The sequence below is a fragment of the Xiphophorus hellerii genome, chromosome 17 (assembly GCF_003331165.1).
Source record: "Xiphophorus hellerii strain 12219 chromosome 17, Xiphophorus_hellerii-4.1, whole genome shotgun sequence".
Classification (NCBI taxonomy): domain Eukaryota; kingdom Metazoa; phylum Chordata; class Actinopteri; order Cyprinodontiformes; family Poeciliidae; genus Xiphophorus; species Xiphophorus hellerii.
Genome location: NC_045688.1, coordinates 651,675 through 662,806, shown reverse-complemented (window position 1 = coordinate 662,806; position 11,132 = coordinate 651,675). Strand labels below are relative to the sequence as shown.

General features: G+C 42.9%; 2 protein-coding genes across 6 annotated transcripts in view; one reads left to right on the top strand and one right to left on the bottom strand.

The window, feature by feature from the left end:
* The first annotated feature begins 967 nt into the window (after positions 1–967).
* On the top strand, positions 968–6,778 carry kics2 (KICSTOR subunit 2). Of its 2 annotated transcripts, none has more exons than XM_032588720.1 (4): positions 968–988; positions 1,826–2,088; positions 3,128–3,431; positions 5,797–6,778. In XM_032588720.1, exons 2-4 carry the CDS (start codon positions 1,857–1,859, stop codon positions 6,614–6,616), a joined length of 1,356 nt encoding a protein of 451 aa, XP_032444611.1. In that variant the 5' UTR covers positions 968–988; positions 1,826–1,856; the 3' UTR covers positions 6,617–6,778. The 2 variants fall into 2 exon arrangements, with proteins under 2 accessions (XP_032444611.1, XP_032444610.1); XM_032588719.1 differs by lacking the exon at positions 968–988 and adding an exon at positions 1,626–1,717.
* A 784-nt stretch (positions 6,779–7,562) lies between these two features.
* LOC116736336 (SLIT-ROBO Rho GTPase-activating protein 1-like) overlaps positions 7,563–11,132 on the bottom strand; it is a 28,786-nt gene continuing 25,216 nt past the window's right edge. For all 4 annotated transcript variants that reach the window (XM_032588715.1, XM_032588717.1, XM_032588716.1 and 1 more), the window contains exons 22-23: positions 10,471–10,804; positions 7,563–10,270 (exon numbers count right to left, since the gene is read on the bottom strand). In XM_032588715.1, coding sequence (XP_032444606.1) covers positions 9,866–10,270; positions 10,471–10,804 — 739 coding nt within the window. In that variant the 3' untranslated portion in view covers positions 7,563–9,865. The remainder of the gene's footprint in view (positions 10,271–10,470; positions 10,805–11,132) is intronic.

Sequence of the window (11,132 nt, the reverse complement as noted above, 5' to 3'; positions counted from 1 at the left end):
TTATGCATAGTAAACGCGGTGAGCGGGTTTCCCGACACACTAATCAGTTCGGTCGAGCTGAGCGGGTTTCCCGACACACTAATCAGTTCGGTCGCGGTGAGCGGGTTTCCCGACACACTAATCAGTTCGGTCGAGCTGAGCGGGTTTCCCGACACACTAATCAGTTCGGTCGCGGTGAGCGGGTTTCCTGACACACTAATCAGTTCGGTCGCGGTGAGCGGGTTTCCTGACACACTAATCAGTTCGGTCGAGCTGAGCGGGTTTCCTGACACACTAATCAGTTCGGTCCAGGTGAGCGGGTTTCCCGACACACTAATCAGTTCGGTCGCGGTGAGCGGGTTTCCCGACACACTAATCAGTTCGGTCCATAAGACATCTTTACAAGTAGTTACTGTAATTTGCATTGCATTATGGGTATAGTACATAGTATTACAGTAACTTACTGTATGTTTTGAAGTTGCAGTAATTTACTGTTTACACATTACAGTGGTGGTTCTGTACTTATCATATACAGTAAGAATTATATTTGATTTCCAACCGTCATCATAGCTGCTTCATCGTGGTTCCCTGTTTCTGTATTTTTACTCCTTTAGTGGTTAACATGTTTTTAAGGCAGAAAGAGAGCATGTACTTTTGTTTTTTTCACATCCTAGCTAACATTAATATGCAGTTTATCTAGCTACGTCATCAAGCGTGGCTTCGCTTCCAACTGTTTTCTGATGACGTTTGTTTTAAACTCCGAAGTTTTTTCCTCCAAGTGCAAGTGCAGCTCTGTCTCCGTGCTGTGGGCTCACACTGCTTCAGCTCTTCAAAAGACAAGACAACAGGTAAAAAGACAGCTCTTCAAACATATTTGATTTGAAAATGTAGATAACTTCCTGACCATCTCATGACCTCCCACATTGTCTGTCTTATTCTTTACAGTTCAGCTTCCACAAGACGGATCCCACTGATTTTGTTTGACGAATGGAATAAAAGTTCTTCTGATGTAGGAAATGTGTTCTATGGTTTTGTTGTTTTATAGCACATTATATTGTAATGTGACATTGTTCTTTCTGACATTGCGAATATATAAATGGATTTTATTTCTACAAATCTGCTGAAAATAAATACCTGTTGTTATTCACAGTACTTGGACTAAAATTTCTTTAATGAAATTTTTCGGTTTATGGTAAAATATTCTTATATTTAAAAAATGTAAACTTTAATTTACAGTAAAACTCTGACATTATGTTGTGAAACAAGTTTACAGTAGACCAGCTTTACTATAAAATACAATTACAGTATTATACTATAAACTACATTTACAGTAAAGCAGTTATAACTGTAAAGCACACTCACAGTAAAAATTAACTGTGAAATATCATAACAGTAAAGGTACTGTAGAATGGAGCCTGTTGCCAGTAAGTTACTGTAAAATTACAATAAAAGGTCTAACGCTGTTAGACCTTTTATTGTAAATTTACAGTTATACTACAAACTATAGTTATACTCTAAACTACTACAAAGGTAGTGCGGTCGCGGTGAGCGGGTTTCCCGACACACTAAGCAGTTCAGTCGGATATTATTCTCACCTCCGGTAACACCGAGAGTCAAAGGTTTCTCATCAGACACCGTCAAAGTTCAATCGCTTTCTTCCCAGCAGTTTGTTTGACCCTCTTAGCTTCCCGTAATGTTTACATCCGGTTTAGCCAAAATGGCGTCGGAACGATAAACGGTTAGCTAGTCTAACACTTAAAACAACATATTTGTTTTTCCAGCTCATATTAGTCACATTTCTTAGTTTAATATGAATATTTACGCTCTTTTCTCGTGTAAATCTCAGCCTGTTAGCTAACACCGAGCAGCCCGGAGCCATGGCGGAGGTGGAGGAGCTGCGGCCCGTCCCGCGGGAAAGAGCCATCCTGGAGAGCTTCTTCGCTCAGCTCGGGATGTTCTCCTTCGACCGGGCCAAGGACTACGTGGAGAAGGAGAAGGACAGCAGCCGGAGCTCCGGTGCCATCTGGGGCTCCCTGCTGGCAGCGCTGGCTCACCTGGCGGCCGCGGAGAAGGTGTACCACAACCTGACGTTCCTGGGCCAGAAGCTGGGTAACCGCCCAGCTGGAAGAACCGCTTTAAACATGGCCGAGAAATAATTAAAATCACAAATGAGGCCGAATAAATCAAAAACTAATCTTTAAAGATATGACACACCGACGGGCAAAACATTATGACCATCAGCCTGTTTATCGTGATGCTTTATTGAACTGTGGAGACATTTAGTGCCACTTTTCTTTGCAAAGTAGTTTAATTTAATTCAAAGTAGAGCATTTTCTAGCATGAACGGTCTATTTAAGGTCCAAACTTTAAGTAGGCCATTCACAAACCTTCACTTTATGTAGCCAGAGTTGGATTTGCTGAGCCGTGTTGCCAGATCTTGAAAGACATAAAAAGCCCAACTGGCAACCCACCACATTCTGTACAACATTGATCATTTATAAAGAACATAAATGTTTTCATTAGCAGCAAAATTATTGCTAATACTGGTACTAAACACTTTTCTGGTTAAAACATTTTGAATAATAGAAATGATTTGAGTAACCTTTACTCTGATAAAAAAATAATTTTACATATGTATCTCATGGAAAAGTAACGTTTTTTATGCTTCTCTGTATATTGACTTTAAGATAATTAACTTTTCTTAATGTTAAAATTTGTTTGATCCGAGATGTTTAATCAATCAAGTTAATTTGTGTAGCACATTTCAGCAGTTCAAAGTGCTTCACATCATAAAAATACGCAACCAGTAAACCAGTAAACATTACATTTTGTCAAGTGCTGTCGTTACTCATCAAAATGTTTGTCAATATTTCATTGATTATGGTTCATTAGTAACTATAACAGGAGGGTTTATAGTTGTAGATTTAAAGGAACTCGGTAGTTAAGTGGGAAATATTATTTTAACACAGTAAAAGCTGCTGAATGCGGCCACCAGGTGGCGCTGTAGTTGCTACATTAATATGCGACAATCTGTCCAAATCAGCAGCTTTGAAAAAAGAAAAGAGGTTTTTGATCTCAGTGGGACTTTTCTGGTTAAATGAAGGTGAAATTTAAAAACTACTGATTTTCTCTGGTTTTTCCTGTACAGGCGGCCAGTCGTTCTTCAGCCGGAAAGACTCCATCCGCACCATCTACACGTCGCTGTACAACGAGCTCAGAAAGGTGGTGACCATGGGGCGGCACAGCCAACCCGCCGCCTCCTCTTCATCCTACTCCTCCTCCCTGGAGGACCTCCTGTCCCACCTGTCGGAGCAGCTCTGCCACTTCACCCAGGCCCGCATGGAGATGGCCGACCTGTACGAGAAGCTGCACTCGCTGGGCGCCCAGAAGAGCGTGAACTCAGAGGAGCTGGTGTCCGCGCTGGAGGCCGCGCTGCACAAATACAGAAACAAGTCAGTATCTGAGTCGGTCGGCAGCGCGAAGCTTGAGGATAAACTCATGTAGCAGCGTTGGGCTGTGTTAGTTTAAATGATTAACTACCTCTGCAGCATGAAGCATGTTCCCGCTATATTTAGAGGAGCAGAAGCTCCAGGAGAAAGTGACACATTGAGGTCGGTGGAGGGAAAAAAGCAGGAAGAGTTTCCTGTCAGCGAAAAGTTGACCCACTGCAGAAAATATCCAAAACAAAACGTTTTCCCCACGTTGTTCTTTTTAGGACTGAAACAATGGATTACTTGTTAACTGGAGAATACAGAGAAAACGGACAATTTGTGAAATAAGAACATACTAAGAGCTATAATTACGTCAAACTTGTACAAACATGTATGCATTTTGCACTTAAGAAAAAACCCTCATAATAGGTTTAATTGGTTAATCAAAAAACTAGTCAACAGATCAGCCCTACATCGTAATCGAGCAGGAAGGCTTGAGCTTTTCATGTTTGTGTAAAAAAAATGTTTAGCTGCAGATTCATCCTTTGCTACGGAGCCCCCTAGGGGACATGGGGATGTTTTTTTCCTTTTGCGTTCCCTCGCAAAACTTTTGTGTTCCCTCGCAAAACTGTACTGGTCAGTTATGCAGCATAATTGAACACTGTAGCATTTCTTACGGTGGGCGCCGTACTTTCTGCTTTAATATAAGGTTATGTGAGGTTTTTCCATGAATGTTAGTATCTTTTTGTGAAATATCTGAAGTTTTATATCTTTCTTTAGGATAGAAAGGCACCACAAACCTACGATATAAACAGAAACTTTCCGTAAGTAGGAAACAAATAAAAACACATTATAATTTGGACTATTTCTGAGTTATTATCGCGGGTAATAAATCATCTGACAGTTTTGATTGTGTCTCTGTTGTTCTAGTCTGAATGGTTTAAAGAGCTGCTTTCAGTGCCGCTCCATCTCAGCCTTAACAGACATAAACATGCAGGAAAAAATAAATCGATTTTCAATCAGTGTTTTGCACCAAACAGTTAATAATAATAAACAAGTTTTCACTGAGGCTCTGTAAGAGCCATATGAATGAAATAAGTAATTATTGATATGACAGGAGCAGCGGCTTTGACACTTAGGTGTGTCGATGTGGGAGTGACGTCACCAGGTATGAATGGGAAAGATACTGACCTGCTGGCTTTGTGTGTATGAGGAAGCGGTGAGCGGGGCGGTCAGTCCTTGCAAAGTTTGGAGCCTGATCATCAAAATGGAATAAATCGATAATTGTGACAGAATAAAGAGGTTTGGAGTTGATTGATAACCGGACAGATGAGATTCCCCGAGTTAACCCAGTGCGGCCCTTTACCATCATTAGTTTGTCGTGTTTTTAATAATAAAAACTTGCTAATAGTAAAAACTGTTTGGTGCAAAACACTGATTGAAAATCGATTTATTTTTTCCTGCATGTTTATGTCTGTTAAGGCTAAGATGGAGCGGCACTGAAAGCAGCTCTTTAAACCAATCAGACTACGAACACAACAGAGACACAATCAAAACTGTCAGATGATTTATTACCCGCGATAATAACTCAGAAATAGTCCAAATTATAATGTATTTTTATTTCTTTCCTTCTTACGGAAGGTTTCTGTTTATATCGTAGGTTTGTGGTGCCTTTCTATCCTAAAGAAAGATATAAAACTTCAGATATTTCACAAAAAGATACTAACATTCATGGAAAAACCTCACATAACAGCATAAAGTACGGCGCCCACCGTAAGAAAGGCTTGCAGTATTCAATTATGCTGCATAACTGACCAGTACAGTATTGCGAGGAAACGCAAAAGGAAAAAAATCCCCATGTCCCCTAGGGGGCGCCGTACTTTGCTACAAATGGTCAAATGTTTCCTGAAGGAAATTGTTTGCTTTTTTGTCTAATATTGTAAAAATAATCTTTAGTGGTTAAATAAAAAATCTGCAGAATGTAAAAATTTTTTAGGTTGATCAGTGAATCGTCAGAAGAATCAATTAAACCAGAAATGATTACTTGATTAGTCTGAAAGAAAAAACATTTAGCAGATTTTTTATTTGTCAAAATAATCAATTAATGAATGAAGCCTGTGACAATAAATAAATTAATCATCAGAAGAATTGATTGATTAAGTCTGTGATGAATAATTGTTAAAATAAACGATTAATAAAATAATCCTGTTGATTAATCAGTCATCAGAAGAATTGATTAATCAATTAGGTCTGTGATGATTAATCATAAGAAAAATCAGTTACTACAATAACCTTTAGCTCTAGTTTGCTATAAAGTCGTTGTACCTGGACCAAACCTGTGCTAGTTAACCTGACCAGAACCGCCCTCTGCCCGGTTCGGCTCCAGGTTCCACCACCCGATCCTGGCCCGGGTGGAGGAGGGCTTCCAGACGGAGGTGGACGTGGTGACCCAGCTGCTGCGCTGCCAGGCCCAGGTGTCCGAGTGGCACTTCCTGCCCGCACTGCTCAGCCTCCACGGCGCCCACGCCAAGCTCACGGCCTGGGCCCAGCTCTTCCAGCGCCAGAAGGAGACCCGGAAGAACCTGTTCGGCGGCCAGTCCCAGAAGGCCGTGCAGCCGCCGCACCTGTACGTGTGGCTGCAGCGCTTCCACGCCACGCTGCTCGCCAAGTTCAGCTTCTACTTCCACGAGGCTCTGAGCCGGCAGACGGCGCCGGGCGACATGAGGACGCTGACGGCCCGCGCCGCGCCGGACTTCTACGGTAAGATCTCCGCCTTCATCCGGAAGCACGACGCCAGCAACGTGTCGCTGGTGTTCGACAACCGCGGCTCGGAGAGCTTCCAGGGCCACGGCTACCACCACCCACACTCGTACCGCGAGGCGCCCAAAGGGGTGGAGCAGTTCCCGGCGGTGGTGTCGCTGCCGTCCGGCGAGCGGCCGCTCACCCACTGGCCCAACGTCATCATGATGATGAGCGACCGCGCCGCCGAGCTCAACACTCTCGACAAGGTGGTGCAGTTCTACGACGACAAGGTCCAGAGCACCTACTACCTGACCCGGCCCGAGCCACACTTCACCCTGGTGGTCATCTTCGACGGCAGGAAGTCGGAGAAGGACCAGCACATTACTTCCTTCCTGCAGGAGATCTCCGGGTCGCTGCGGAACTGCAAACCGTTCAGCATCCTGAAGCCGGGATCCAAGGGGTGAACCACTTCCTGTCTGAACTCACAACGGGTCCAAACGGATCTCTGACCACAAACATTTCAGCTCCCGATCCGTTTTATCGCTTAAAACTAAGAACACTAAAAACAACCAAACTTCAAACCAGTTTTATAGTTTTACAAACCAAATAAAGTTTTCTGAAGCTTCTTCTGTCCAAAATGTTTTTCTCTGGTTCTTTAAGATGAGATTAATTTATTCATTTTAGGATTTAGTGTTTACGGATCATCATTCCTCCTCCACCGTGTTTCACATTTGAACAGTTTCAAATGTGGAAATTTTGTTTCATTGATCCAAATATCCAGGAACACAAGAGGACAAAAAGCTGGAAATATAACTTTCATCTCAGAATTATAACATTTTAAATGAATCATTTTCTGAATTTTCACCTCAGTCTTAAAATTGTCATTAATCTCAGGATTCTGACCTTAATGTCAGAGTTATAACTTTTCAAATTAATTATGACTTTGATCTCAAAACTGTAACATTTTAAATAAATTAAATCTGACCTATCACTTTTTAAATTTATAGTAATCTCAGAATTCTGACCTTAATCTGAGAATTCTGACATTAAACTTAAAATTGTAACTTTTTTAACTTAATTCTGACGATCTCAGAATTTTGACCTTATTGGAATTATGACTTTAATCTCAAAATGTTTTCCATTAATTCTGACCTTAATTTGTGAATTCTGACTTTAGGCAATTAGTTAATTCTGATCATAATCTAAGAATTAATCTTAATCTCATCATTATAACTTTTTAAATTAATTGGTTAATTTTGACAATGACCTCAGAGTTCTGACTTCTATTAAGGATTATGAATATAATCTCAGAATAATGCAATTAACTGTGACCTTAATCCCATAATTCTAACTCTTTGTCTACTTTAATCTCAGGATTCTCAGTAAGTCTGGACAGGAAGAGGCGATGTGTCTGTGGCTTGAATGCTAATTTATTCAGGTTGATTTATGATATAAATACAACACATTGATACAATCCATTTGGCTATATGAGCTCCGACTTTCAAATACAGCAACACTGACAGACAGAAACCGATTCTGTTATCAAACACATTCAGAGAGAGCTCCCCCTTCTGGTAAAATGCACCAACATGTCATGATGCTACATGCCAAGGACACAATCCTATACATCAAAGTGCAATGTCACAATGGGTTAATGATAAAGTCATAATTCAGGAATCTACTAAACACTTTTATGAATATCTCATTTGGAGTGCTGCTGCTCTTTCAGTCAGGACATGCGCGAGTGAAAGGAAGAGGACTGGGGCCGCTGGCAAAAAATGAAATTAGGACTTTAATCTCTGAATTCTGGAAACAGAATTCTGACGTTAATCTAAGAATTCATATTTTAGAATTCTAAGAAAAAGACAAAAATCTGACTTTAATCTTTTGAATTCAGAATTTGATCTCAGGATTCTGAGATCAAATTCTGACTTTTATTTCAGACTTTTGATTTCTGACGAAACACAGATTTTTTTTTTCCTCTGAATTCTGTGAAAAAGTCTTAAATTCTTCTGTCCCAGTTTCTATAATCCTCTTCTAAATGAGTGGATTCACAACTCCCAAAAAACACGAGGGTTTAAAAAAAAGGCACTTTCACCAACACACACACACACACACACACACACAGAGCCCGGTCCAGTTTAACACTTCACATTCACTGTGCTGTTCAAGTGTAGTTTTTGGGCGTCTTCACACACGGAGCCCCACCCTGTTAGCTTATTGGAGAATTTAAGGTTAACTAGTGACATTAGTGTAACACACACACACACACACACACACACATAGAGAAGAGGTGGCATGCTTTTTGCACTCAGGTTGTCGACTTGCAGTCGTGTGTTGTGGCACTCAAGGCAGGCATGAATTATCTATTCTGCACTTACAGGGGAGCAAGACGAGGGCGGGCGAACACACACACACCGACACGCGCACACTAGCTGCGTTTACATTTTTACATTGTCCTTAAAATTGCACAAATTGAAATGACAAAAATAAATAAAACATGGCAGTTTTGAAAAAACATGTTTTTCTAGTTTTTGCGCTCAGATTATTTGTTTTTTCCGCTGTTTTGAAATTAGCGTATTTCATAAAAAGGCGATGGAAACACATCACACAAGTCATGTGATCAACAGCAGGATGTTACTACTGGTGGAAACGACAAAGAAGACAACAGGAAGTGGTAAGACGATGACGCCGTCCTTCCACTTATTTACGTGTGATTTTAATTGTTTTTACTTAATGGATGGATGATTACGAATTAGTTTTTTCTCTCCACATTAGCAGAATATCTGCAGAGCTTTGTACACATTTGTAATAGAAACGTCAATAGCTGCGTTTTCATTGTCTGTAAATTTAGCAAATTTTAATTACGAACATAAATTTGCTCAATGGAAACACGGCAATTTAAAAAAACTCAATTTTTATATATTTTTTAAAGTTGCTGCACTAGGAAGAGGTGGTTTTCAGATGTATTGGAATTATCATATTTGATAAAACTGAAGGAAACATCGCATCATGTGATCAACAACTGGACTTACCACGTGAACAAACGTATTTCGTCTGATTTTCTTGAATTGTTTCTTATTGTGAAATTGTGTTTTTTCGATGTTGGTATAATACCGATAAAGGTTTGCAACGGAAACGCAGCCAGTGCCTCGCTCAAACAAACGAGAACAAACGGAGGAGGAGCCGCTGCCTCCTGCAAACACAAGAAGGCCGCCACCGAACATTCAGTAAAGATGGCCGAACAGTCGTCAAAAAGCTGAACACATTCATTAAAGTTGTGTTTTTTCTGTCACCGAGCGCCAGGCTGAGCGTAGCAGCGGAAACCGTCCAAGTCCTCCATTAGCCGACCAATCGGGCGGCGGATGCAGCAGCCAATCGAGTGTCTTCTGGGACACGACATTCACTTCACTGAAACTACGTTTTACGGGACTTTCCGCCTCACCAGCAGTTCTTTTAGCTAACCTTTGATTAATGCTTCGATACATGGAGAAAGAAAACTCCTACACACCAAGAGAGTACACACCAACCTGACGACACAGAAATATCATGGCATATCATATCATAGGTCATGTCATAGATTATAATTTGTTACTACATTAAAAGCCTTTCCTACCCTTTCTACCTTCGTGTTGATTAGAATCGTTAGCGGTACCCTGATCTCCTTCTGGCCCAGTTTTGGCCCGTGTCGGCCTGATTTGGCCTGGTTTGGCTCACATGGTGCAGGATTTGTCCAGCGGGGGCGCCAGAGGCGGGGTGCTGCTTTTGGGGGGCACCGCGGGTTTGGGTCTCAGGGCGGGGGGCCGCAGCGGGGCGCCCATGCGGGCGGCCGCCACCGGCTTGAAAGAGCCCAGGGCGTCGGGGGACGGGTTGGCGGGCCTGGGCGGGCCGGGCAGCGGGCTGATGGGGCTCATGGGGCTGAGCGGGCTGGGGGTGCCGGGCGTCCCCGGCGTACTGGGCGTACTGTGGGGGCTGGGCGACTCGGAGGAGCAGCTGGCGACCGGGCCGTTCTTCACCTGATCCAGCGTGTCCAGAACCACGTCGGGCGCCGGCCGGCGGTCTGGCCGCTCCAGCTGCCGCAGCTCGCCCAGGGCGACGCTCACCGTCTCCTCGATGTCCTGCAAACAGGAAGTTCACTGATTAACCGAACGGCTGGACAGCTAGTCAGTTTACTTTACTTAAAAAACATCATAAAAATGTTTCATGTCATAAAAGAGAAAAATGAAATGTGATGTTGCCATTTTGTCGGGTTAGGAACCAGTATTTAGTGTTGTGTAGGCATTTGCGTTGGGATCGGTGGTACCAGTGGTACCAGTACCTGGGCCAGCGTCTCGGCGTCCATCACTCTGGATCGCAGCGAGTCGCTGAAGCTGTGCTGCCCGCTGCTGGAGCGCCGTATGGGCGTGTCCTCCGGCCTCCGCAGCGAGTCGTGGCGGCTCACCGTCATGGTGACGGCGGCGGAGCGGCGCCGGCGCTCCGGGCTGTCGAGGGGCGGGGTCATGCCCTGGCCCCGCCCCAGGAGGAGATCTCTGGGGCTGAAGTGACCCGTCACGGGCGGAGAGCTCCGCTCCATCACGCCGCTGTTGCCGTGGTTATCGTTGGAGCGACAGAGAGGGCGGCGGAAGAGACCGTCGGTTCGTTTCCTCCTGTGGCTGTCATCAGGAAATTACGAAGGTAACTTTACTTTAAAAAGTCTTTATGCAATATTTAATCCAGGTTTCTAATAATGAGAATAGAACATTAGCGTCTAATTAAATCAACTATTTCTGCTGATAGACTGGCTCTATTGCTTCTATCTTTGTTTCTGAGTTTCTGAAAGTTTGACATTTTCAAGTTAATTTTTGTTCTGCCACATTTAGCCAAAAAGCTTCTCAGTGCTGCCCTCTTTGGGTTGAAGAGTGGCTACTGCAGTTAATTCATCTTTACGTCACTCCGCTCAAATTTATCAGTCAACTTTTGAAGAAGTTGCTGCAAGATCTG

Excerpts from the sequence above, each read along its gene's own strand:
- kics2 (XM_032588720.1), top strand. The coding sequence starts at position 1,857 with ATGGCGGAGGTGGAGGAGCTGCGGCCCGTCCCGCGGGAAAGAGCCATC. Across the intron at positions 2,089-3,127 it reads GTTCCTGGGCCAGAAGCTGG|GCGGCCAGTCGTTCTTCAGC; the intron begins GTAACCGCCCAG and ends TTTCCTGTACAG. Across the intron at positions 3,432-5,796 it reads CTGCACAAATACAGAAACAA|GTTCCACCACCCGATCCTGG; the intron begins GTCAGTATCTGA and ends GTTCGGCTCCAG.